At 41.0% G+C, this 26700-nt stretch overlaps 1 protein-coding gene across 3 annotated transcripts in view; it reads left to right on the plus strand.

Annotated features, from left to right (window-relative positions):
* The window catches only part of pcsk5b (proprotein convertase subtilisin/kexin type 5b), a 328288-nt gene that overhangs the window by 108350 nt on the left and 193238 nt on the right, over positions 1–26700 (plus strand). For all 3 annotated transcript variants that reach the window (XM_072281530.1, XM_072281531.1, XM_072281532.1), the window contains exon 7: positions 12800–12972. In XM_072281530.1, coding sequence (XP_072137631.1) covers positions 12800–12972 — 173 coding nt within the window. The remainder of the gene's footprint in view (positions 1–12799; positions 12973–26700) is intronic.

Raw genomic sequence — 26700 nt, forward strand, 5'->3', positions numbered from 1 at the left:
CCTACGAAGAGTAGTGGATACAACTGGGTCTATCATGAATAAAGCCCTCCCCACCATTAATCATATCTTCATAGCGCACTGTCACAGGAAACAGGATCCATCGTAAAGGACTCCCACCACCCAGGCTCTCTACTCACTGCTGCAATCAGGAAGGAGGTATAGGAGCCTCAGGACCCACACCCTGAGGTTCACAAACAGCTATTACCCTTCAACCATCAGGCTCCTGAATCAGAGGTAATAACTTCACTAGACTTCACTCATCCCATCACTGGGCACACTTTCGAGGACCCTTTATCTTGTGGCTTCTATTATTTGTTGATATATTTTTCTTTTCCTCAGCTCAAATGGTAGTATCTGAACTATGGGCAAAGCCAAGCGCACTCATTTCTCTATTGCTAGGAACTTTCCGACTATTCTAGTGATGTTTAGTATTGTGACTTTTTGGAGATTTTCATAATTACTAATGGAACAATGTATACCCTATTCATGTTTCATAGTCTTTCAATTTCCTCTATACATTCTGATAATAAACTATACATTATGTTTATGATGACTATAGTAAGTTATTCTTACTTATCCTGTGATATATGGATTGTCCTATTTGTGATAATGGATCAGTCTTAATATAGGACTCTTGACTCTAAACCTGGGCAGTTTTGTAATTCTAGTAAGGTATGGTATTTTTGAATTTGTATTTTGAAGCAAGATTTTGGTGAATGATACTTCTTGATTGTGCCTGTGTAAGCAATCAGATTGAGTTAATCTGATTATCTGCTGCTGAATTCTGTAATGTGTTGGATTGATTCTGGTTTCTCTTGGCATTTTCTGAATTTATCATCTTGAATTTGTTGGCCTTTTATCATGTACTTTTGATTTTTTTTTGTGTTAACCACCTGGTCTTGTATTGCCACAAGGGACTCCACTGTTTCTGGAAAAAGGTCTCCAACTCTGAGCCAGGTGTTTGACACGCTCTTGTCGACATATAGTCAATCTGCTCAGATTGTGGGGATGCCTTCCATTGGTTAACTTTTTCTGTGGTGATTTCTTCATTTTTCTGGATTATGCTTTCATTTATGTCGAGTGATGTATACTTCTCAAAATTACATAGGCTCGTGTGTTGTGCTGAATTCTGTTTTCATTAATGAAAGTTTTATCTGACTTGTATAAGTTATCTATGTCTGTTATTCCTCTTCCCTCTTCTGTCCTAGGTAGTGTTAATCTAAGCACATTTGAGTATACATAGTGTTTTCTACAATTTGTCATTTCAGTTCTTTAGTTTTCTTTGTAAATTTTCCAGATCGGTTTTGGACAGAGATAATATGCCAAAAGAATATGTTAATATGAGTATAGTAAAAGTGTTTATTGCCCTTGTTATATTTTTACTATTGAGCTCTGGCAAATTTTCTTAAGTGTTGAAATAAATTCTGTTGGAAGTGTTCCCTTTATCGCACTATGATCTGTTTTCTTTGCTTGTTGATATCCAAAGTATTTGCTTCATATTCCGCAATTGGTTGTATTGTATCCTGCTTCTGTTATATTCTACTAGCTCTGTTGCACCTTTCTTTATGTTTGATATTCTTTACTTTTCTACTCCAAAGTTCATGTTTGTATCTTTTTTTTAAAAAAAGTTCTCTTTGAATTAATTGCTTAGCTTTACAGATGAATGAACATATAATTTCAAATTGTCCATGTATAGAAGGTGTGTCAAGGTATAATTTGTCTGGTTGTCTCGGATTTAATAGCCAAATTTCATCCAATTCAGTAAATTAGTGGGTTTAAAGCTAGATAAAACCACAGAGGACTTAGAGTCACCCTCAGATTATCTTGAGAACTGAGGTGGTATTATAATATTTCCATTTTTTTTTTCTGTATTTGCACATTGGTTGTATGTCTACCCTGATAGATATGGTCTTTTATTGATCCTACTGTGCTGCTTGTATATTGTGAATACCTGCAAAAAAAGAATCTCGGTTGCATTTGGTGAAATTTATATATTCAGATAAATTTACTTTGAACTTTGTCCACATGCTTTTGTGTGTTGAGTTTCTGCCATGTGATTGACTGATCAGATATTTGTATTAGGGAGCAGGTGTGCAGGTCCACCTAGTAAATTTGTGGATTAAAATTTCCTTTTGGTGGCCATGGAAATTGCTTCAGTGACTCAGCAAGATTTAATATTTCAGCAGGTGTCTGAGGATATAAGGTCAGATCTAGCTGCTCTTTCCAGGTGAAGCTTTGTACCCATTGTGTGTGTGCAGGTTTTTGGCAGTAAAGATAATTTTAAAAAGAAGTCATTACCTCATTGATGACAGACTACAGAGCTCTGAGATGGAGGGATCTGGATGTCTTAATACATAATTTAGAAAATTTGCAAGTGCTGAAAGCAATTAGAAAACCAACAGATTGCTGTTGATTATTGTAATGGGAATTGAAGACAAAAATAGGGAGATTATGCTTTAGTTATGTAGGGCCTTTGTGATGCTGCCTCTGGAGAACCAAGGACAGTACTGTATTGATCTTAAGAAATCATGTTAATATGTTGAAATCAGTTCAGTGAAGGTTACTAGACTGGTAAGTAGTAATGGCTGGAGTGTCATTGGGCTCAGTTTGTGCATGCTTATGTTTAGAAGTTATTGAATCATAGTTCCAAGGAGACGAGACATAGTCAATGTAATAAGCATGTTTTCTCTTGTGATCAAATTCAAAGTAAAAAGTAAATGTATTAACAAAGTGCATGATGTCACCGTATAAAATCCTGAGATTTATTTTCTTGTGGGCATTCAGTCTACATGAGTAACACACAAAAGAATCAATGAGAAACTGCACTCAACAGGAAGGACAAACAACCAATGTGCAAAACACGGCAAACTGCAAATATGAAAGGAGGAGAAAAAGAAATAATAAGAACAACATGAGATAAAGAGTCATTGAAAGTGAGTCCATAGGTGGTGGGGAACAGTTCAGTGATTGGGGGAGTGAAATTGAATGAAGTTTCCCCCTCTAGTTTCAGAACCTTATGGGTGAGGGGTAATAACTGTTACTGAACTTAGTATTGTAGACCCTGCAGCTCCTGGTCCACCTTCCTGATGGCAGCAAGAAGAGAGCATGACATCGGTGGTGGAGGCTTTTGATGGTGGATGATGCTTTTCTGCAACAGTGCTCCATATAGATTTGCCCAATGGCAATGGACTGGGCTGTATCCATTACTTTGGACTAAACACTCGTCTTTGAAGTGTGCCTCTGTTGATTGCCAGCAAGGAAGAAATGTCATTTCCATTTTGCACTGGCGGTCTCCTGGTGAGGATGTCAAAGACCCAGTCGCAGAGGGAGGTAGAGAGGCCCAGAGTCTGGAGCTTGTTGATTAGAACTAAGGGTATGATTTTGTTGAATCTAAGCCATAATCAAAACAGCAGCCTGACATGGGTATTGTATTGTCCAAGTGATCTCAGGCCAGGTGAAGAACCAGTGAGTTTTCATCCATTGTAGACCTATTGTGGCGATAGGCAAGTTGCAGTGGGTCCACGTCTTTGCTGAGGCAGGAGTTGATTGTGGCCATGACTCATCTCTCAAAGCACATTATCACAGTATACTGTATGCGAATGCAACGGGGTGATAGTCATTGAGGTAGCTCACCCTGCTTTTCTTGGACACTGATATGATAGTTGTTCTTTTGAAGCAGGTAGGAGTGTCTGAGTGCAGCAGTGAGAGATTGAAGATGTCCATGAACACTCCCACCAGTTGGTTAGCACACGTTTACAGTGCCTGGTGGGTTATCAGGGCCTGATGCCTTGCAAGAGTTCACCCTCTTGAAAGATGTTCTGATGTTCAGAGATCACAGGGTCACCGGATGCTGCAGAGAGATTCGCACAGATGTAGTTCTGTTCTCCCTTTCAACGTGTGTATCGAAAGGCATTGAGCTCGTCTGGGAGTGAAGCATCACACATTCATGATGTTAGGTTGCACTTTGTAAGAAGTAATAGCCTGCAAACCCTGCCAGAGATGATGTGCATCTGATTCCATCGTTAACCTCAATCGGAATTTTTTTGCTCTTAAGATAGCATTCCATAGGTCGCAATTGGGCTTGTATATTTTTAGATCACCAGTCTTGATGCCACAGCTCTAGCCCTCAGCAGACTGTATCATTCATGGCTTTTGGAGTGGGTATGTCCGGTATGTTCTCAAAGGTGCAGGTGTGTCCACACAGGTCTTGATGAAGTGGGTGACAACTCTGGCATACTCATACTCATTCAGATTCAAAGATGAATCCCTGAATTTAAAAACGCAAACACGAGAAAATCTGCAGATGCTGGAAATTCAAGCAAAACACACAAAATGCTGGTGGAATGCAGCAGGCCAGGCAGCATCTACAGGAAGAAGTACAGTCGATGTTTTGGGCCGAGACCCTTCATCAGGACTAACTGAAAGAAGAGATTAAAAAAGGGGAATAAAAATAAATAAGGGATGGGGTAAGAAGGGGAGGAGGGGCATTAATGGAAGTTAGAGAAGTTAATGTTCATGCCATCAGGTTGGAGGCTACCCAGACGGAATATAAGGTGTTGTTCCTCCAACCTGAGTGTGGCTTCATCTTGACAGTAGAGGAGGCCATGGATGGACATACCAGGTCTCATATACTGCGTCTGGTGCTCCCAGTGTGGCCTTCTATATATTGGTAAGACCCAACGCAGACTGGGAGACTGTTTTGCTGAACACCTATGCTCTGTCCCCCAGAGAAGGCAGGATCTCCCAGTGGCCACCATTTTAATTCCACTTCCCATTCCCATTCTGTTATGTCAATCCATGGCCTCCTCTACTATCAAGATGAAGCCACACTTAGGTTAGAGGAACAACACCTTGTATTCCGTCTGGGTAGCCTCCAACTTGATGGCATGAACAATGATTTCTCTATCTTCTGTTAATGCCCCTCCTCCCCTTCTTAACCCATCCCTTATTTATTTTTATTTACCCCCCTTTTTCTTCTCTCTGTCCCTCTCACAATCACTCCTTGCCTGCTCTCCATCTTCCTCTGGGCTCCCCTCCCCCTTTCTTTCTCCCTAGGCCTCCTGTCCCATGATCCTCCCCCTTCAACTCTGTATCTCTTTATTCCAATCAACTTTCCAGCTCTTAGCTTCTTCCCTCCCCCTCCTGTCTTCTATCGTTTTGGATCTCTCCCTCCCCCTCCCAAATCTCTTACTATCTTTTCTTCAGTTAGTCCTGACGAAGGGTCTTGGCCCAAAATGTCGACTAAACGTCTTCCTATAGATGCTGCCCGGCCTGCTGTGTTCCACCAGCATTTTGTGTGTGTTGCTGGAATCCCTGAATGTCGTGCAGTCTACTGACTCAAAGCAGTCTTGTAAGCGCTTCTCCACCTACCTTGTCCTCACTACTGGTGCTACGGTCTTTAGTTTCTGCCCATACGCCGGGAGTAGAACTGCAGCCAGGTGATCAGACTTTCTAAAGTGGGGGTGTGGGATGATATGGTAAGTGTTCTTGATGGTGGTAGTTACTTAGGGACTTTAAGTTTCTCCTGCAGTGATTAAAAACGGTACATGCTCAAAAAAACCTATCAACAGGTAGGACAGCATCTGTAGAGGGAATAAAACAGAGTTAATCTTTCTGATCAAAGACTTCATCAGCGCACAAATGGAGTTCTTTGCAGTCATATAAACCATTAGTTCAATGTGGCCTGTCAATATTGTTGCAGGTACTATAGAACTTCACAGAATCCCAGCACTGACCAAGGTCCACCACCAGATATATTATCCAGATTGCCTGATCACAATTTATTTAAGATGGGCTGGGGAAGTTGGATTTTGTTTCATCAGCAGCTTATTGTTTGGAATTTTGGCTTGCAAGGTTTTGTTTTTACATTGCAGGTTCAGTGCACCTGCTACATTGACATGCTGTGTTACCAGCATGGCAGGTTGGCAGGCTCCGAATTGTCAGCCACAGAAACCAAACACAAAGTGTATTGCCAAGACTGACTTGGCATGTTTTCATTAAGCAAGTCCTCACTGTTACTCAGCTGCAGGTGCAGAGTCCACTTCAGTTCCAATTGTATAGATGATAATGATCTGGTGTCAGAAGCTGTATGACGAACATGTTCAAACTCACTGTCTTCCTTTATTTAAATAGACACAGCTTAGCATCTAACTCAGTTTTATTGTGTGAGTGTATTTCAAGGCTGTTATCTGGTCTATTTTTCTCTTGTCATCTTAAAGATGTCTGAAGTTTTACTTATGGAATATGTGAATACCTACATAATAAGATGGATTATAAGAATCTGAAATGACTTGCAATTGGATGCAAAATAAGGTTGGAAGTGCATGTTAAAGTCAATTTATTGTTGTTGCACAGAAAAAAAAAGTATTACTCTTCCTAAGAAACCTGGAACAATAGAATGTGAATTACATAGGACCATAAGTTTAATGAGCCATATCACTAAGATACTTCTAAGAATTTTGATGACAAGAGCTAAAAGTAAGATACAAGCTGAAATAGGTAAAGAACAATGTGGTTTTGTGAAAGACAAAGGTACAAGAAACGCAATATTGATGTTAAGGATACTATCAGAACAAGCTATTCAAGTGCAAAAAGAACTGTTTGTTTTATCGACTACACAAAAACATTTAATAAAGTGAAGCACAATAAGTTATTTGAAATATTACAGGAAACTCTAGATCTAGATTCAAAAGACCTCAGCCTAATCAGAAATCTGTACTGGGAACAAACTGCTGCTGTAAGAATAGATGGAGAAGTGAGTTGGTTTACGAAAATCAAGAGAGGCATTAGACAAGGGTGTGTTTTCTCCCCTGATTTGTTTAATGTGCACAGTGAAACAATATTACAAAAAAATAAGAGCCATCTTGGGAATCAAAGTTGGCAGTGAAAACATCAATAGATTCAGATATGTGGATGACACTGTGTTAATTGTAAGTACGGAGGAAGGACTACAAAACTTAATTGATATAGTTGTTGAAGAAAGTGCAAAAATGGGTCTATCTATCAATTGCAAAAAGACAATGTATGGTGATATCCAAAAAGAAGGCGAATCCTATCTGCAGGCTGAAAATAAATGGGGAAGAGATAAAACAAGTACAGAACTTTTTGCTACTTAGGAAGCTGGGTGACATCAGATGGCAGGTGCGACTTGGACGTCAAAAGAAGAATAGGGATGGCAAAAGACACCTTTATGAGAATGAAGAGTATACTGACCAACGCTAAACTAGGCATGACAAACCGTGTCAGAGTACTGAAATGTTACGTTTATCCAGTTATGTTATATGGATCAGAATGTTGAACAATATCTAGTAACACGAGGAAACGAATTGAAGCTGCAGAGATGTGATTTTGTTTTAAAAAGAGGATGCAAAGAATATCTTGAACGACTGAATATCTAATGAGGATGTCACGAACAGAGCAAGCACAAGAATAATGTATGAGATCATGAAAAGGCAATACAACTTCATTGGACATATGATTAGGAAAGAGGAGTTAGAATGTATGGTAATTATGGGAAAGATTGAAAGGAAGAAAGCAAAAGGAAGGCAAAGGCAAATGATGATGGCGACAGCAGCCAGAGAATTGGAAATGAATACCAATGAACTGATCCACTTGACCCTAAACAGGAGTGGGTGGGCCATGGCAGTCAAAGCTCAAACTGGGCACGGCACCTGATGATGATGATGATGATGATGATGATGATGATGATGATGCACAGATATAGTGAAAATCTTATTTAAAGCACTGACACAAAGCATCATAAAAGCAGCATTTGCAAGAAAAAATATAAAGTAAACATAAATTATACACAACATTTACAAAAAGATCACAGCGTGAGCAAAATAAACATCCTGGTTCACAGATTACTGATCTTCAGCAAACACAGGCGCCTTTTGTTTCCCTTAGTATGTTCTGGCCAATGGAGCATTTTCATTTTCTCTGATTCCTCATGACTCCAATTTCACTCAACCTCTTGAGGCCACACTGGGTCAAATCCTGCTTTGGTGTCAAGGTTATTCAGCCTTGCCTTGCTCTAAAATCATTGATCTCTGGACTGTGGCCTGGAGTCAAATATTCCTGGAAGAACCAAAATTGAGCATTGATGAGCACGTTATTGATGAAATAAGTTGAATTATTGACAGAGCATGAATGATTTATGTATTGAATTTCTTTGCCATTTTTGTGTTCTGACCAATGATATTCTCCTGAATTGTTCTTTTAGAGCAGCCTTTCTCCTCTTTGCTCTGGAGGAACCCTCGTAATAATTTTCAGGTCTCAGGGAACTTCTGCATTAATTAAAAAATTATTATATCTACAGCTCACAGTACATTGTGGCGTGTGGCCAAGTGGTTAGGGCGTTGGACTAGCGATCTGAAGGTCATGGATTCGAGCCTCGGCCGGGGCAGTGTATGTGTCCTTGAGCAAAGCACTTAACCACATAATGCTCCAGTCTACCTAGCTGAGAATGGGTACCGGCAAAAATGCTGGGGGTTAGCCTCGCGATAGACTGGTGTCCTATCTGGGGGGAGTCTCTTATTCTCAGTCGCTTCACGCCACGGAAACCAGCATAAGCACCGGCCTGATGGGTCACAAGGCTAGTGACAGACTATAATAATCACAGTACGTTAGCCTGATCAGTAACTTGTAGATATAATAATCCAAAAACAATTGTCAACGCTCTTTCGAGTAGAGAATTAATTTTTAGTTTACTTTTCTTGAAATTAACCTCTTTCTTTCCCTTTCACAAATTTTAAAACCTCATAAGGCAAACATAATAAAGTTCTGTTAAATAACTGGCTGTTGACAGAATGGCATTTACGTTTTCTAGGATAAACTCGGTAGGTTTAATTTAAGTAAAGTATGTAAATTGATTTTAATGCTATTTACAACATGAAAAACATTTATTGACAACATTGAATAGTAAAGTTACTAAAAGCCATAAGCCAAAGCAATATGAATATGGAACCTGTGCTTGTTTTTTGCTGCACAAATACTCATTCCTGGGTTGAACTTGAGATGAGCGCACATGGATTTCACCTTCAACTGAAATGAGGCGATTTCTAACTTTGCTCTTGATGCTTGTTAAACAAGAAAAAAGCTTGCTTGCACATGTAAACAGTTGAAAACTGCAGCAGAATGCTCATTGCTTTCCTGTGAATGGCAGGATACCCTTCTCTCCCAGAAATCCAGAACTTCTCCAGGGGCAGGTCAGTAAATCTCATCTTGAGTGCATGATCAGATTGCAGCTCAAAGCTCTTCCTATTCTGTCAAAATCAAGTTCTTGGGCTGAGCAAAAAGTTCAGAGAAAGAATCCCTCACCCAGTCATACACTTGTGTAAAAAGGAAGGGAAAAAAGCTGTTCAATTTTGTTCTGCAGTTCTTCTAGGTGGTTTTCAATAAGACTTGAGTCTTTCTGATACCATTCCTCACTCTCACCCAAGCAGCAGTGGAAATATTTCAAGATTTCCTTTTGCAACATGATTTTTCCAAGGATTCAGTTTCCCTTTTATATCCAAGTCTTGTCACTTGAAGTCAAAATATTTTCTTCAGGGCCTTGCAAAGTTCAATTGGTTCATGTGATGGAAAATGTCTGCTAAATAGGCTAGATTCTGCAGCTATTCTTCATCTTCAAAGCACTCAACAAAATCTAGCCTACTATTTTCTTGAAAGTCCTCCTATAATTCACCTTTCAGCTCAAAAGCACCCTGTTGAGAACTCTTCCTCTTCTAAGCCACAGGATTTCTGTCTGTAGCAGGAGATTGGTATGCTTTGTCCAGGTTTTCAGTTATTTTAAAAACATTCTCGAGTGAACCGGTCTTTGTTTAATACAGTTAATCATTTTTGTAGCATCATCCAGAACTTTTCATTTATCACACACAACCTCTTCTGCATCATGCGACATGTCATCAATATGTCAACTTATTGACTGTTTGAGAATGAAACCTTCAACTTCTCGTACTGCATCTTGCCCTAGCAGTTTACCCACTATAATTTTACATGTTGACATTAGATTCTTACCAATTATGTGACTTTTCCTTTACTGGTTAATAAGTTCTGCTACTAAGTAACTTGTTTTCTGAATCTTTTTACTGACTGTGACTTTATTAACAATGTTTTGCTCTGTTTTGAGATTCCAATGGGAGTTTAACATAATCAGCAGCTTTATTTGTCATATGGCTGTGATCTGTAGTTGAGTGTCTTTTTATATGTTTGTCACAGACTAGGCACAATGGAATATGACAACTTGAATCATCAGTCCATGTAAAGCTCATTGATAAGCTTTCTTTATAAAGATGAATTTTTTCTGTGTTCGTGTTTTCACTAATGCAGTGAAATAACTGTTTGTAATTCTTCATCATTAACCTTATCGGAATTGTTTGTTTGGCTAGGTCTAGAATCATCCTCCTCCATCTCACACTTGTTCAGAAATCTCCTCAGTGGACCATCAGACATGTCTGTAAAACACAGGGGTTAATAAAATGCATCACAGCCCAAGTTGGCGAATCCATTCAATACTCGGTAAACGCACTTCACACTCGTCAGCCTACCATCCTGCCCTCTACACTAAACCAAATAAACAGGCTCCTACTGCCACGCTGGGCTGAGACACCTCTGAAAAGATTGCTAAAAGAGCTGCTCGGTCACTGCCCACCACTGTGAGTGCTAACATTGTGCTAAGTTCAAAAAATGTTTGTTTATTTAATCATGATCTCTTGCGGAATCCTTGGCAAACTCGTAGAATCCCAGTTGAGAAACCCTGTTTTAGAGTGTCTATCTTTATTCTTGTGGGGAGCTTCAATAGCAATTGCAGTTCTTTACAATTGTTCTGTGACGTTGGTGAACTGCCTGGTAGTGAAGACGAGACTGCAATTCAAATGATAACCAATTAATGTGGCTGATATTTTTAACATTTTATAAGATCTGCATAAGTTTTGCCAACATAATCCAATACCGTTTTTAACAAAATGATTGGCATTGCATGACTGCTTAAACTTTCATGTTGAGAGAGCAGAAAAGTGAGTTGTAAGTTATTCCTTTCGGTGTTGAATTGACTTCATTAGCATCAGATTCTAATTTCATTTATAGAGATATTGATTTCCCACAAATCCAAAAAGTCAGCAAAGTAGCTGCCAGTCTGCTTAATATCATTGGCTGGTATATTATCAATGCTAACAATCATTTGAGTTGATGATTTAGTAGATGTAGCTAAGGTAAACTGGACTGGGGTAAATATTTTGTGGCAGTCTAATTTGACATTTTCAATTGAAGATTTACTCATTGCAATGACACCTTGGGATAATTCCACAGCAATCAATTGATTTGCTCCACAGTTTAGAACAATGGGCTGGAGTAAAAGAGGAAGGGGCTTCTACACAATGTCTGCACTCTGCTGCCCCAGGGGATAATTTGTGAAAGTTGATTTCTGGCATCTCTAATCTGCAGATGTGCTTTGTTGGCCAATCTTATTAAAATTCAGCTTCAGATTTGATTCACCTGAATGTGTATGTTCAGACTGAGGGTAAAGTCTGAGAAGTAATGAAAGTAAGAGCAAGCTATATTTAATGAGATCTTGGCCTTAACTCCATGTTTATTTCTGTTCCCCATTACCTGAGATTCCCCCAATGTCCAATAATATATCTCAGCCTTGAATGAATTTTTGTCTGCTCTTCCACAGCTGGAGAGTTCCAAAGATTCACAGCCTTCAGAAGAGGAAACTCACTAATTGTCACCTTGAGTGGTTCATCTTGTCCTGTTTCTAGGTTCCCTTTTGAGAGGAAACATTAACATTTACTCTGTTAAATCCTCTCAGAATTGTCACCTCATTTCATGCTTCAGATCTTGATCTCTTTTTAACTAAGTTGAAAGTTTTAGCTTTTCCATTATTTTCATTTTTTCTAAGTTAGAAGAAACAGCAATGAATGCAAAGTACCTGGATGGTCTTGGCGTAGACATCTTGAGGATAGGTTGAATGAACTAGGGGTTTTCGCTTCGAAGCAGAGGAGGAGCTGAGGTCATTTGATAGAGGTACACAAGAAAAGTGGCATAGATTGAGTGGATAGCCAAAAACTTTTTCCCATGGCAGTAATGGCTAATATAAGAGGCCATCATTTTAAGGTATTTGGAGGAAAATATGGGGGGGGGGGGGGGGGGAGGTGGTAGTCAGAACTAAGGTGTTTTTTTTTAAATAGAGTTGTGGGAGTGTGGACTGCCCTGCCAGGGTTGGTGGTAGAGGCAGATACTTTATGAACACTTGAGGAAACTCTTGTACTCTTAAGCACATGAATGATAGAAAACTGGAAGGCTATATGAGAGGGAAGAGTGAGACTGATGTTAGAGTAGGTTTAAATGTCAACACAACAAGGTAGAAGAGCCTATACTGTGCTGTAATCCTCGATGATGTGTATATGCTCTTGTTCAAAACATTGACCCCCATCAACCATCTCTCCTCTCTGCTATCCAGGTTCACTGGTTCTGAAGTATCAAAAAGCTACTGTTTAAATTCCCTTCACAGCAAAGCAGATGGAACAGAGAGAGTGGCCTCAAATGGCAGTCTTCAATGGGATGTGGGAAGCAGCTGATTTATTCAAATAAGTTGATCCATAATCTCTATATGTACATCTGATTAAAATACTGCAGTGTAAAATTACAATTGTATTTGATGTTTACTTCCTGTGGACTACCTCTCTCCCACCAGCATAACACCCCCTCCCCATCTCTCTCAAATGCTTCATTTCAGTTGCAATGAGGCACGGCTTACAGTTGAGTCTGGGTCATCTTTAACCTGTTGCAATTCCCTCAGGAGTCCGCATGCTGGATGGGGATGTCACGGACATGGTGGAAGCGAAATCTCTTAGCCTGAGCCCACAGCACATTGATATCTACAGCGCCAGCTGGGGACCAGATGATGATGGAAAGACTGTGGATGGACCAGCATCCCTTGCAATACGGGCCTTTGAGAATGGCATCTTACAGGTAGGAATGCAGGGCTTCTACTGGAATTGTTTGGCTACTTAGCTTGGCTTCCAACACCATAGAAGTTTCTTATTTTAAATCCTAATGGTGCAGTGTGATGCCAGATCTTTGGACACTAATTAATGAGATCATTCATTACTGATCTGCTCATACATTATTACCATCAGCTTTCAGCTCATTCATTTGACTTGTCCACTTAATTTTCAAGGTAGATGCATGAATTCCTCACAGCCAGGCCACTTGCAATGGCAGGTAGCTCTGGAGTTTTCCTGCATTTTAATTTTATAAGTTTACTTGCTTCTCTGTTTGAGGTAAATGTGAGGGTCTCTGGCTAGACCATGAAGCTTTGTAAACCGTTCAACTACTACTGACAACTTAATCCCCTCCATAAGCTGCTCAATGAGATGTACAGGATGACGTTTCCTGCTTGGCATCGCTACTTGCCGCACCTCCTACAGTGCCCTTAGGTCAACAGCGGGGTCATCAGCCAGGGACCACTGCCCATTGATGTTTTGCTCCCTTAACCCTGGTGCATCTCCTGGTGGTGGATCAGTGACAGGGATGTCTCCCTGCCACCCCCTGTAGTTTCCAATGGGGTTTGTCGGTCCCCCAATTTCTGCCCTTCCTCCTCAGCCACAGCCAAAAACCGCCCTTATCAGCCTCTTCGGCTAATTCTCTAATGGCCTTCCTGAGCCTCACTCTCCACATCAAGGAGTAATCTTGCCGTTGAGCTGACGAAACCCCAGCATCCTACCTCCACAGGGTAGATGATGGTCCTCCAGCCAGCTTCCTTGCACTCAGCTGCCTTACACCTGGAAAGTATATTGGCCCTTAAGGTGATGCATTTAGCAGGATTATTCCTAGCCTGTAATGGTTTAATCTCAGAGGCATTGTGGGAATTTGGGATGTTTCCAGGAATTTGAGAAGATTACGGTTAGTGGTATCTACTGTGAAGGAATTAAAGGGAATTAAAAAAAACAATTATTTAATCTATATTGATATAGGCAAGACCAGGATTTATTGTCATTCATTAACTGCTCTGAGATAAATTCCTAAAAGGCCAATTTATTTTAGTTTTTTGAGAGACAACACGAAATAGGCCCTTCCAGCCGTGCTGCCCAGCAACCCTTGATTTAACCCGAACCTAATTTACAATGACTTTATCAACTATCCCAATCCCATACAATACAGGAGGTAAACCTGGATGAATTTTCAAGTTGAGTGTCCTTTGAACTTTGGAAAGCACAAACATGTTTTTGAGTGCCCCAAACTAGCAAAATGATTTAATTTTTATATTATTGAGGAGTGAGATCACCAAATCATGTAGACTAGTAAAGCAGATGCTGGAAGAATGGTAGTACAAGTTATTGTAATTGTTACATGAAATGTAAACAGAGATCGGGTGTAAAACAAGTATAAAAATATTTGTTGAAACAGACTAAACTGTTGAATAATCTTTAAAGAGCATGACTTTATCTGTAGTTCTGCTTAGTCTGAACTACAGATAAAGTCTTGTGGTCTGCCTTTCCTGAATGCTCTCTACTGTCTATATCCTAGTTCCAGTTAAGGCATAAATATCAGCCCATAGGCTCCCCTTGTGCGTCACTATCATAACATAATTTAAACTGCTGACATATCGTAACATATTTGGGATCTGAATAATCAAAAAGCTTTCAACACAAATTTTACTGAAGATTTTATTAAAGTTACAGTACATAGGAAAGTTTTCAGAAGTTTGTAAGTTACAAGACTGAGCATAATATTTAATGCAGGTGAGATTTTTAATAGAATATTGCAGAGGAAATAGAAGCTGCGGTTCAATTTGCTGGAGGAACTCAGTGGGCCAGTGAGCACTTATGGTATCCATGTCTCTCCTTACTGCATTCCTGCTTGCTGCCATCCACCCTCCATCCCCCTTACCTGGTTTCGCTTGTTACCTTTCAGCTTGTACTCCTTTCTCTACCCTCTCCACCTTATCTGGGTGGCTTCTCCCTTCTTTTCCAGTCCTGATGAAAGGCCTCTGCCTGACTTTATTCTCCTTCATAGATGCTGCCTGTCCTGCTGAGTTCCTCCAGCATTTAAAAAAAAATTTTATTTAGAGATACAGAGCAGAACTGGCCCTTCCAACCCAACGAGCCACGCCATCCCAGCAACCCACCTATTTAACCCTAGCCTAATCACAGGACAATTTACAATGACTAATTAACCCAGCCAACCTCAAGCCAGATGATGTAATGGCGTCAGCGCCGGACTTTGAGGCAACAGGTCCCGAGTTCAAATCCAGCCATCTCCTTGCATGCTGGGTTGAGCATTGAGCTAGCAACCTGGCAACCTTGTGAAAAAAGTCAGGTGCTATGGAAACGTCAAAAATGGTGCATGGTGTGCCACGAGGCGTAAAAAGTAACAACAACAACTTTACATCTCTGAAAGGAAACTGGAACTCCTGGAGGGAAACCCGGTGTGGTCATGGTGGGGAGGTGGGGGTGGAATGCAATATATCTGCGTCTTATTACATTCCTACACGTCAATAGCCCTTTGGGGTGGCATGCTACTTCAGTAGTTTTAGGGGCTTCCACACTCATCTCAGCCCTCCCTCTCCAAGCAGCAGAAGAACCATATTCTGTGGTCTTCTATACTGAGCCCTTGTGGTGGCTGCACCAGGCTTCACTGCGTACCTCAGCCAGTCGACAGCCTTATTCAACGGACATCTCGATGTGCTGGCTCACCTGCACTTGGCAGACCAAAGCTGCTGATCTGCCAGCAGCACTTGATGTTCATCTCTGTGTACGTCCCTGGGAACAGCCTGTAAACCCATGATCGTCTGTCACGCAGCTGCTCGAGATGAACCGTGACATAGGCCCTTGAATCTTTCTCCAAACCCACAGCCTGCAGAGAGGTGAGCAACCATCTCATTCGCACTACAGTTAACACAGTGGGATTAATGCACTGGGCACGCGGGAAGGATCTGACTGGGAGGGCACTTGCCACCAACCAGGAAAGCTCTGAGTACCTGTTAGTGAGGCCTGGTGATGAGTCATTCTGCCAGATGCTCTGGACAGTCTGCTCATGAACCACACCACCGTGCCTGCAGGGCGTACTGTGCTGACCACTGGTATGAAAGAACTTTTTAAAGGAAGGGTAGATGGTGCGACATTGTCTAGCTGACTGGGACATTGTGTGACAACAGGGCCCATCCTTTGCAACACTAGGGCAGATGGAACCTTAGCACACAGTGGTACTTGGTGCCCATTAATTAAGTTCCACACAACTTGATGTAGCTACACATGAAGGTGGTCATCAGGGTGAGGGTAACATTGAGTACATTTTTGCCCCATTGTTCAGGGTCATGTGCATTGTGACCCACTTGATTACTCCATCTTGGATCCCCATATCAACTGAAAACAATTTGTGTGATTTCTAAACTGGAGGAGGAGCAGGTGGGTGGGGGTGTCCAGACTTGCATCAAATACAGTAGCCCTGAGAGTACTGCACAGATGTGACCATGTTCTCCTCAGCTTTCTTCTCCAGTCCTGATGAAGGGTCTCGGCCGGACACATCAACTGTCTCCATAGATGCTGCCCAGCCTGCGGAGTTCCTCCAGCATTCTGTGTGTATTGCTAGGATTTTCAGTGTCTGCAGATTTTCTCTTGTTTGTGACCACGTTCTTCCCAGTTCTTGGCTCCCATAATCTTAACTTTTTTTTAAAAACAAGTATAGACACTGGGTCTGGAATGTAAAATAGAACCACTTGGAGCTGTTGGCAGGTCATTTGCAAAACTATGGTTGAAGAGCAGGAATGTTTGAATATCAAAGGTATTATCAATTCAATGAAATTGGCCGATAATGAAAGGTGGGTCTAGAGTAGATGTAAATGGTATCACAAACAAGAAAATCTGCAGATGCTGGAAACCCTAAAGTGTAAATGGTCCTGACTAAAGAGCAGAGAAGAAGAAAGTTATGCTTTTGGAAGGATAGAAAAATGTTTTTCTTTAATAACAAATTCAACGCTAATGTTCATAGGGGATGTTCAGAACAATTCAATGCTAATGTTCAGAGGAGATGTTAAAAAAAGTAACTTGGATGTAAGAAAGCCAGCTACTAATTCTATGCTTGCTGATTATTTTAAAGGGTAAACAAATAAAATCCTCCCTACAACATTCGGAGATTTGCTAAGATTACACTTGGCAAACTGTACACTGTTTTGATTTCTACTCATGGTACGATTTTGAGCCAAAAGAGAATGATTAAACTGCTCCCCGGATTTGACCTGAAATGTCAGCATTTCTTTTCCTCCCACAGTTGCTCCCTGACCTATTTGTTGAGTTTGATCAGCATTGCTTGTACAGAGATGAAGGGGATATGGCCCCTACTTTAAACTAAAATGCATAGTAAACACGTTAAAAATATTTCTGTGAGAGTTCACAAAGCTTATTCCGATTAGTTGGTTTTACCCAAAAGATTAAAACTGAGGAGTATAGTTTTAAGGATAAGGGTAGAGCAGAGGACAAGTTATTTTCTCAAAGGAATGTGACTGCTCAGAATGTTGTACCTTAGTTTGGGCATTTGATCATTGGTAGTTAATATTAGTGGGCTTGGCATGCGGCTGGGGTTTTGCTGTGCGTGGTCAAGTCTGTAGAACAATTGGTTCTCGGAGATCTAAAGTTCAATAAAAATTGATTAGTCTAGTTCTAAATGTTCTCAAAGTAGCTGCTGTCTTTAATGGATCACTAATGAGGAACTTAAGATTTGATAGTGCGAGACCAATATTTGTATACACTTTTCAGAGTCTTAGGTCACCCTAATGCTCTAATAGAACATACTTTTGAATTAACAGAATTGCAAAATAGTTATCTATATCTAAAATTGTATATGAACAATTGAACTTTTGCTTTTCATTCTCAACCCAATTAATTTCTTTTGCAATATGTACCTTTTTAATGCTGGAGTTCAACAATAACATATTACTCAACATTGCCAAAATCAAAGAACTGTTAATTGCCTACAGGAGGAAGAAACTGGTGGTCAATAGCCAGCCTTCATTAGAGGATTGGAGGTGGGGGAGAGTGGATGAAGTTGAAAGCTGGGAAGTGATAAGTGGAAAAAGCCAACAGCTGGAGAAGGAAGTCCATTATTATCCTACTATGCTGCTTACTATGTTGCCATGGAGAACAAGAACATTTTATAAACACTAGTATGTGCACAAATGGAACATTTACATCTACAGATTTGGACATTTTGTCTTGTGCATACCTTACATTCAGAAAATCAGTGGCCCTTGTACTGATTCCAAGAAAATCCCATTACACATTTTGCTCAATCAGAAACATAGACAATAGGTGCAGGAATAGGCCATTCGGCCCTTCGAGCCTGCACCGCCTTTCAGTACAATCATGGCTGATCATCCAACTCAGAACCCTGTACCTGCATTCTCTCCATACCCCTTGATCCCTTTAGCCACAAGGGCCATATCTAACTCCCTCTTAAATATAGCCAATGAACTGGCATCAACTGTTCCAACCTTTTACTACTGCTCACTATTCTGTTATTTGGCCAAGCCATATGCACCATGCCAAGCTTAGCTCCACTTCATCAAAAAATACACAATTTGTTTCTAATAAATCCAAGCTGGCTTTCTCTAATTGATAATCTAGGAATACATACACAATATCTGCAGTCTTCCAGTCCTCAGGCTTTAAAATGTGTAAGATGTTTGGAAGATTTCTATCTGGGACTTCTGCAAATTATTTCACTGCTTCTCTCAGTAAGCTCAGATGCAATGTATCTAGACCCGGTGATTTATCCAAATTGAAGGCAGTTAGCTTTTAAAAGCTTATATTGATTTATAGACTATCTAGTATCTCAACTACATACACTTTCCTTTGATAAAACTACAGTAGAGCATTCCTTCATTGTTCTTGTGATGAGTGTTCTTGTATTTCATGAATGGATTTCCTATTTGGAATCTGATTGCCACCACCTCATCTCTTTCAACCCTTGGTTGCAAGGGTCCAAAAGAGTATACTTGGATTTCCTTCTGTTTGCTGCTTTTCTTTTCTCATCCTTTGTTGGTCCTTCATTTGCTTTTTTAACTTTTCCCTTGAACATCTGTTAACCACCCAAATGTTTGCAATGTAGTGTACTACAGGATTTTATTCTGCTATATCTTATTCCTGACTTTTTGGTCAAGCAGTTTTTTCCCTTGACAGCAACATACTTAGACTGTAGGAGCTTCTCCACCTTAAAACCCTCTCACTTATGCTGAATTTGTTACCACAGGTAGCTGTGGAGGCTGGGTCATTGGGTGTATGTAAGGCGGAGATTGGTCGGTTCTTGATTGGCCACTGTATCAAGGGTTACAGGAATTTGGCTGAGGAGGAGAAAAAAAGGATCAACCAAGATCTCACTGAGAGCAGACTCAGTGGGCCAACTGGCCTAATTCTGCTCCTATGTCTTATGGTCACTTCAAAGCTTGTGGGGAAAGAGTGGGAAGATAATGCCACGTGATCACATTGAAGGCTGCAATGATGGAATGGTCTATTACTGATCATATTTTTCTAACAAGTTTTTGCCTGTCAAGCTTTAATTCCAACTAATCTCCACTGAAGCAACACACATCAAAGTTGCTGGTGAACGCAGCAGGCCAGGCAGCATCTGTAGGAAGAGGTGCAGTCGACGTTTCAGGCCGAGACCCTTCGGAAGGACTAACTGAAGGAAGAGTGAGTAAGGGATCCCTTCCTCACTCTTCCTTCAGTTAGTCCTGACGAAGGGTCTCGGCCTGAAACGTCGACTGCACCTCTTCCTACAGATGCTGCCTGGCCTGCTGCGTTCACCAGCAACTTTGATGTGTGTTGCTTGAATTTCCAGCATCTGCAGAATTCCTGTTGTTTGCGTTTAATCTCCACTGAGTCTGTTTTGGTCATTGAAAATGGTGCTTATTCAAATATTTTGTGTCTTGGTGTGTTCTATTTCCCATTTGGTAGGTATCATTTATAAACTTTGATGTTTTAATTGTGTAACTAGATGTATTCCCCATTGATACTTCACTTAACCTGACTCATTTGACAAAAATTGAGGAGGTTCTCCTTGACTTGCTTTGGAAATACTCTTTGCCCCTTTGTCATTGCTATCCTGGTCTATGTTAGGGATAGTCAGCATGGCTTTGTCAAGGGCAAGTTGTGCTTTACAAGCCTGATTAAACTCTCTGAGGATGTAACAAAGCACATTGATGAAGGAAGAGCAGTGGATGTACTGTATATCGATTTAAGTAAGGCATTTGATAAGGTTCCCTCTAAAAGGCTCCTTCAGGAAGTAAGGTGGCATGGGGTCCAAGGAGACCTTGCTTTGTGCATCCAGATTTGGCTTGTCAACAGAAGACAAAGTGTAGTTGTAGGTGGTTCATATTCTGCATGGAGGTTAGTGACCAGTGGAGTTCTGCAGGGATCTGTTTGGGGGCTCCTCCTCTTTGTGATTTTTTTCTTTAATATATAAATGACCTGGATGAAGAAGTAGCAGGGTGGGTTAGTAAATCTGCTGATGACACAATGGTTGGGGATGTTGGGGCTAGTCTGGAGGGTTGTCAGAGGTTACAGCAGGACATCGATAGGATGCAGAACTGGGCTGAGAAGTGGCAGATGGACTTCAACCTGGATAAGTGTGAAGTGGTTCATTTTTGTAGGTCCAATTTGAAGACAGAACATAATATAAATGGTAAGGCTCTTGGCAGTGTGGAGGATCTGAGAGATCTTGGGGTCTGTGTCGATAGGACACTCAAAGCTGCTGCGTAGCTCGACAGTGTTGTTAAGAAGGCGTATGGTTTGTTAGCATTCGTCAACCACAGGATTGATTTCAAGAGCTGTGAGATGTTACAGCTAAATAAGACCTTGGTCAGGCCCCACTTGGAGTACTGTGTTCAGTTCTGGTCACCTCACTACAGGAAGGATGTGGATACTATAGAGAGAGTGCAGCGGAGATTTACAAGGACGTTGCCTGAATTGGAGGGAATATCTTATGAGAATAGGTTGAGTGTACTTGGCATCATCTTGGAGCAATGGAGGATAAGAGGTGACCTGATAGAAGTGTATAAGATGAATGAGGGGCATTGATCATGTGGATAGTCAGAGGCTGTTTCCCAGGGCTGAAATAGCTAACATGAGGGGGCATAGTTTTAAGGTGCTTGGAAATAGGTACCGAGGGACTGTCAGGGGTAAGTTTTTCCACACAGTGATGGGTGTATGGAATGCACTGCCAGCAGCAGTGGTGGAAGTGGATACAATGGGGTCTTTTAAGAGCCTCTTAGATGGGTACATGGAGCTTAGCAAAATAGAGGGCGATGCACTTAAGAAATTCTGGGCAGTTTCAAGAGTAGGTTACATGATTGGCACAACTTTGTGGGCTGAAGGGCCTGTAATATGCTGTAAATTTCTATGTTCTATATTAGGATAGTTGATATCCCCCTTTATCAGTCCTCTGGCTTTTGCATAAGTCTGCAATTAGTCTGCAAATTTGCTCCTCCATATCCTACACAAGGAATATTGACCCGTAGATCAGTTACATCATTGCATCTAGTTTGTCTTTTGATCATTGTAGAGCTCTCCAACACTGCAATACTTTCCCACATCAACCGTACCGTTGCCCCTCCTTCCCTTTTTATGTATTCAGAAATGTTCAGATCCCTTTCCTGGATTTAAAGTGAGATTCCTGTTTCAGCCTTAACATTCCATATGGTTAAATGCTTCTGCAGCCCAATAACCTTGCTGAACTTGCCTTTTGAGTTTGCATTCTGTAAACAATCAGTCATCTTCCTTGTACACTCTCAGGCATTTTGTAGAACCAGGTTAGTTTTTGTTCTGGCACTGATGATCTCTCCCAGTCCTTTTGGCACCTTCCTCCTCTCCTCTTTAGTGCTGCCATCCTATCCCATCCCCATTCTGAGCCTCTTTTCATTCCTCTGCTGCTCCACAGCTCTCTCAAACCTCCTGCATGGTTGTTGATTCCAGTTTTGTTGAGGTATAATCGGTCTGGCCTGTGTAATACCCACGGCTATTTTGTGAAAAATACGGCATCTAATTTGCAAACATCTGGTATGCTCCAAAAGTGAAAACAGGTCATCTGGTCTTCATAACATTGAGTAAAAAATAAATATTAGCTAGTAAAGCTCCTTGACTCTATGATAAAGTGCCATTTCTCTCTCCCCCCCCCCCCCAAAATTTAACCTGAAAGGGCAGATGAGCTTCCAGATAGAAGCTACCAGACTACTTTGTCACTGTAGTGGAATGCCAGCAGCATATGTTTTTACTTGTGCTTAGCCCTTTGGAGTGGGACTGAACTACAAACTGCTGACTTGAGTATGAGAGTTCTTGGCTCAATCATGGGGAAAGTGGGGGGCGGGGGCGAGAAGGGTTTGCGTTCTCAGTTGTACTGAAGCATATGTAAAATTCAAAGGTGAAGCTTCAATTTTAATGATCTGTTGCCATTTTTGTTGTGCAGTTGCCAGAGTTAATGTCAGCAACCGCGTAGTATTTGCATACATATGATTGCCATTATGCTTAAGTTGCAGTAAGTCCTGGCTCCATGCCAGTTGGTACAGTGAAGGTATTGGCCAGCTTGATATTGTTAGCTATTCAGGCAGGCAAAGAGCTTGCTTCAACATTGGCCATGAAGTGAGAGCATCAAGGTTATGTAATGGTTGGCTCGAGGGGGGAAAAGAAATCCAAAGAACGTGATAGTCCTCTCCTTATTTTTTTAAAATATTTATGTCGGCAGTGAAATTTGTAAGATTACAGAAACTCGAAGCAAGCTGTCAAATATACCAGGATTCAATGCAGCACATTTCTGAAATGTTGTAAAGTTGATCTATTTATACTGAAGTTGTGCATTTTTATTGATTCCTTTAAGTGAAATACTTGAATGCAATGATGGGTCAATAATATTTTTCCAATTATTTTGTGAAGGAAGCATAATGGACAGGGTGCAAATTGTAACTGGAATTTTGCTGATTTACAATCTGAAAGTAACAGGTAGTGATCTCACAATAAATTGATCAAACAAATTTTGTGGTCCAGTCTCAAATTGTATAGGATATTTAAGCTGCTTTCAGGTGGTTTAAGAATGTTCCCATGCTCAATGGTGATGAATGAACCTTGTATATGGGTGTTAAGTACAAGCCTGAAGCAATTTGTATTGTATTCGTCCAAAGAGTGGATGATCAGTCTCTCCTTTCTCCTGAGACTCTCCCAATAACAATGTCAGCTTTTAGTCATTTCAATTTACTGCAGGTGGTGTCATGAAATGGCCAAGGGCACAAGATACAACAAAAACTGCAGAACCATACAAGATCCTAGTTGTAGCACGCAAAGCTTCAATGCAAACTCAGCAGTATGTCTAGCCAAACCTCAGGACTGAGAATGCCAGTATGAGGGAGAGGGGTGACATGGGCTAATAGTTGTAGGAGTGAGGGATAACAAGCAGATACAGCCAGATTTTGGGGGGGGGGGCGGGGGTGGTCAGAGGTTGAATTGGAAGGGACAGTTGGGCAATAGTTGGAAACAGAGGGAAGTAAAAGGCAAAATGGGAAGAGGATAAAAGAATGCAAAGTGGTAAATCAATCCTAGCCATCCTCCCTTTCCACTATCAACCCTGATGCAGGGTCTTGACCTGAAGCATCCATGATTCCTGCCCCCCGCCCCCCCCCCCCCCAACAGACACTGCTCAACTTGCAGAGTTCCTGCAGCAGATTGATAGTGCTCCAGGTTCCAGAATCTGGGGTGTCTTGTGTCTTCCTCGCCAATAGTCTGCTTACCGGTGCCCAGCTTGAGTTCCACCAGGACCACTTGACTCCAGATCTTATGGCGATATTGATCCAAGCATGGACTGAATAGTTGGATACCAGAAATGAGCTGGACAGCAAGGCAGTATTTGAACTGAGTATGGCATCAACAAACCTTGGTGAAAACAGCAGTGAATGGGCATCAGCAGGAAAATATTCCAGTGGTTGGAATTATACTTTGCACAAAGGAAGAGGCTTGTGGTTCTTGGTTGTCAGCTCTATGGCATCAGTGCAAAGGTTTCTCAAAGCAGCATCCTAGGCGCAAGCAATTTCAGCTGCTTCATCGATGACCTATCTTCCATCAAGTCAGATGTTATTTGATTACACCATATTCAATTCTCTTTGTAGCTCCTTTGCAAAAGAAGCAGCCAGTACCTGCTTGCAGTTAAATCTAGACAATATTCAGAGTTTCATAAATTGCAAGTAGTGCATATGCTACAGAAGTACCAGGCAATGGTCACTTCCTCCTTTGACTTTGAATGGCATTACCATCACTAAATCCCCCACCATCAAAGTTCTGGGTCATCATTGACCAGACGGTCAACCAGATTATCTACATAATACCATTGCCGCAAGAGCAGATCAGAAGCTGGGTCTCCTGTAGTGAATGACACATTCTCACACTTTCCATCATGTCAGTTTCTCTCCATTTGCATGGATGAGTACAGCTCTAGCAACATTGAAAAAGCTCGACATTATCCAGAGCAAAGGAGTTAATTTGGTTAGTACCACATCAACCACGCTAAAATTTAATTTCATCCACCACCATGTCTGCAATGTGACTAATCTAAATAGTGCACTACAATACTCAGCTTGGCTACTCCAAAAGCAACTCTCAAACCTACAATCTCAACCACCAAGAAAGACAGTGCAGAAGTCCATGAGTAGAACCATCACTGACTCAGTTTCTCCTTCAAATTTCTCACCATCCTGATTTGCGAATATAGTTCAGTTTTTTCCCCATTATCACTGGCTCTCAATCCAGGAGGGCTCTGCATTGGGTGTTGGTCTTTTTTTTGAAATGGGAATCTCTCAAGTTTGTTTTGTGGCTGCCTGTTAAGCAGAAGAATCACAAGGTTGTGTAATATATACATACTTCAATAGTGTACTTTGAACTTTGATAGCAATCTTTGCAAGAAGACCTGCAGTGGGTCAAGAAGGCAACTGATGTAAACTGGGTCAAGGCCTCCAGGTTGATTCAACTTCAGAGACCTCAAAAACATGAATGCACGTTGAGCCTTGAAGGGAGGTAGCAAACTTTAAAGGCTAAATCAAATACTGTGCAATTGGTTTTCCATTAAAATTCTTCCATGGAGTTTATGCAAGTATTGCACTTTTAATTTCCAGACATGTAACAGGGTGAAGTGATTCAACAGGAAGTGTTGTAACTTTAAAGCTCATACAAAATGAGTTGGCTTAGGGCTTTGCATACTTTGCATATTTTCTCTGTAACTGTGGGTTCCTCAAGTCATGAAGAGGTGCTGATAGATTACTTGATTCCTAAAATATAACTAAAACAATCAAGTCAAAGTTGAGGGAGAGAGGCACACTGAGAAATGATGAGGAATTGCTCTAGGGCAGGGGTTCCTAACCTGGGGTCCACAGACCGCTTGCTGAAGGGTATTGGTCCATGTTGTAAAGGTTGGAAATCCCGGCTCTAGGGTGACAGCTTGGATCTGATGGGCCAAAGAACTACATCTTGTACTCAATGAATTGTACTATAAGATGCAGTCCACTTGAACATTGCATACTGTGGCACATACTTGGTCCATGATAACAGGAGAGAAAAGCTCGGTTAATTCAACAGCTGTTTGTATTGCGACGTGCACAAAAACAGACCGGGTGCTATGGCCTGGGGAGTGTACCCACTCAGTCACATATAGACGGAGGAGGTGATTATTACACACCCCGGTTACAGTCAGGGTGACCCACACAAACGCACATGCAAATAACTATAACCCAAGCTAAAATACTACAAAAAATGAACTTGAACATCCCACCATAATTCCACAGAAGCATTTTAACACGAGCAATAAACTGTGCTGGTCGTTACGAAAGCTGGGGCAAGCTGCTGATCACGCCCTCTTGGAGCACCACAATATTGTTTCAAGCAACCACATGTTCGTTTTCTTTTGGAAGTGGGGTCTGCTTTTCACGCAGTAACTAATCTTTCTCTCTTCCTACAAGAATAGGCCTTTCATATTTGTGGGTTAATTCCTTTTGCTGATGCAGTTAGAGAAAACAGCTTAGCACTGTGCCCTTTCACCTCTTGCCCTTGAACTTCAATTACAATGAGAGGGTAGAATAAAATCCCTCTGTCGTTGATGTTCAGAACTCCAGTTGAAGTGAGGCAGTTGTTTTGATCGACTATATTAGCCAAGTCCTGCTGTCATATTGACTGCAGTAGCAATCCATATACAATTGTTATTTTCATGAAGTGGAGATGCTTACTTTTGTCCTGTCTGATTTGTCGGTCATTAATCTGTTTGTAATGATTTAATTTTTCGGTCACCTTGTAGATACTGTATTTTATCACAGAAATGAATTTAATTTTTATCTTTCATAAAATTTTCAGCTTCAATATAAAGTCTTTAGCAGCAAATAATGCATGTTCATGCACTAATATTACAGATTAATAGCAAATGTATTTTAAGCTTATCAGCTAGTAGAAGTATAGGTTGAACATGGGGGTGCTGGTGGTGGTGTGGTTGATGCAGTGATGGCCTGGAAGGAATGTCTGCACTAATTTGGTGTGAAGGGGCTTCATTTTGCATCAGCTTGGTTGAATGTATTGATTGTCATTTTGTTATAGATTTTGACGGTATGTGTTTTGGTGCTCTCTAGGATGAAGGCTGGCAGTGTCAGGACAGTGCACCTTGACTCTGTGATGGCCATAAACACTT

This window comes from Mobula birostris, chromosome 17 (assembly GCF_030028105.1).
Source record: "Mobula birostris isolate sMobBir1 chromosome 17, sMobBir1.hap1, whole genome shotgun sequence".
Taxonomy (NCBI): Eukaryota; Metazoa; Chordata; class Chondrichthyes; order Myliobatiformes; family Myliobatidae; genus Mobula; species Mobula birostris.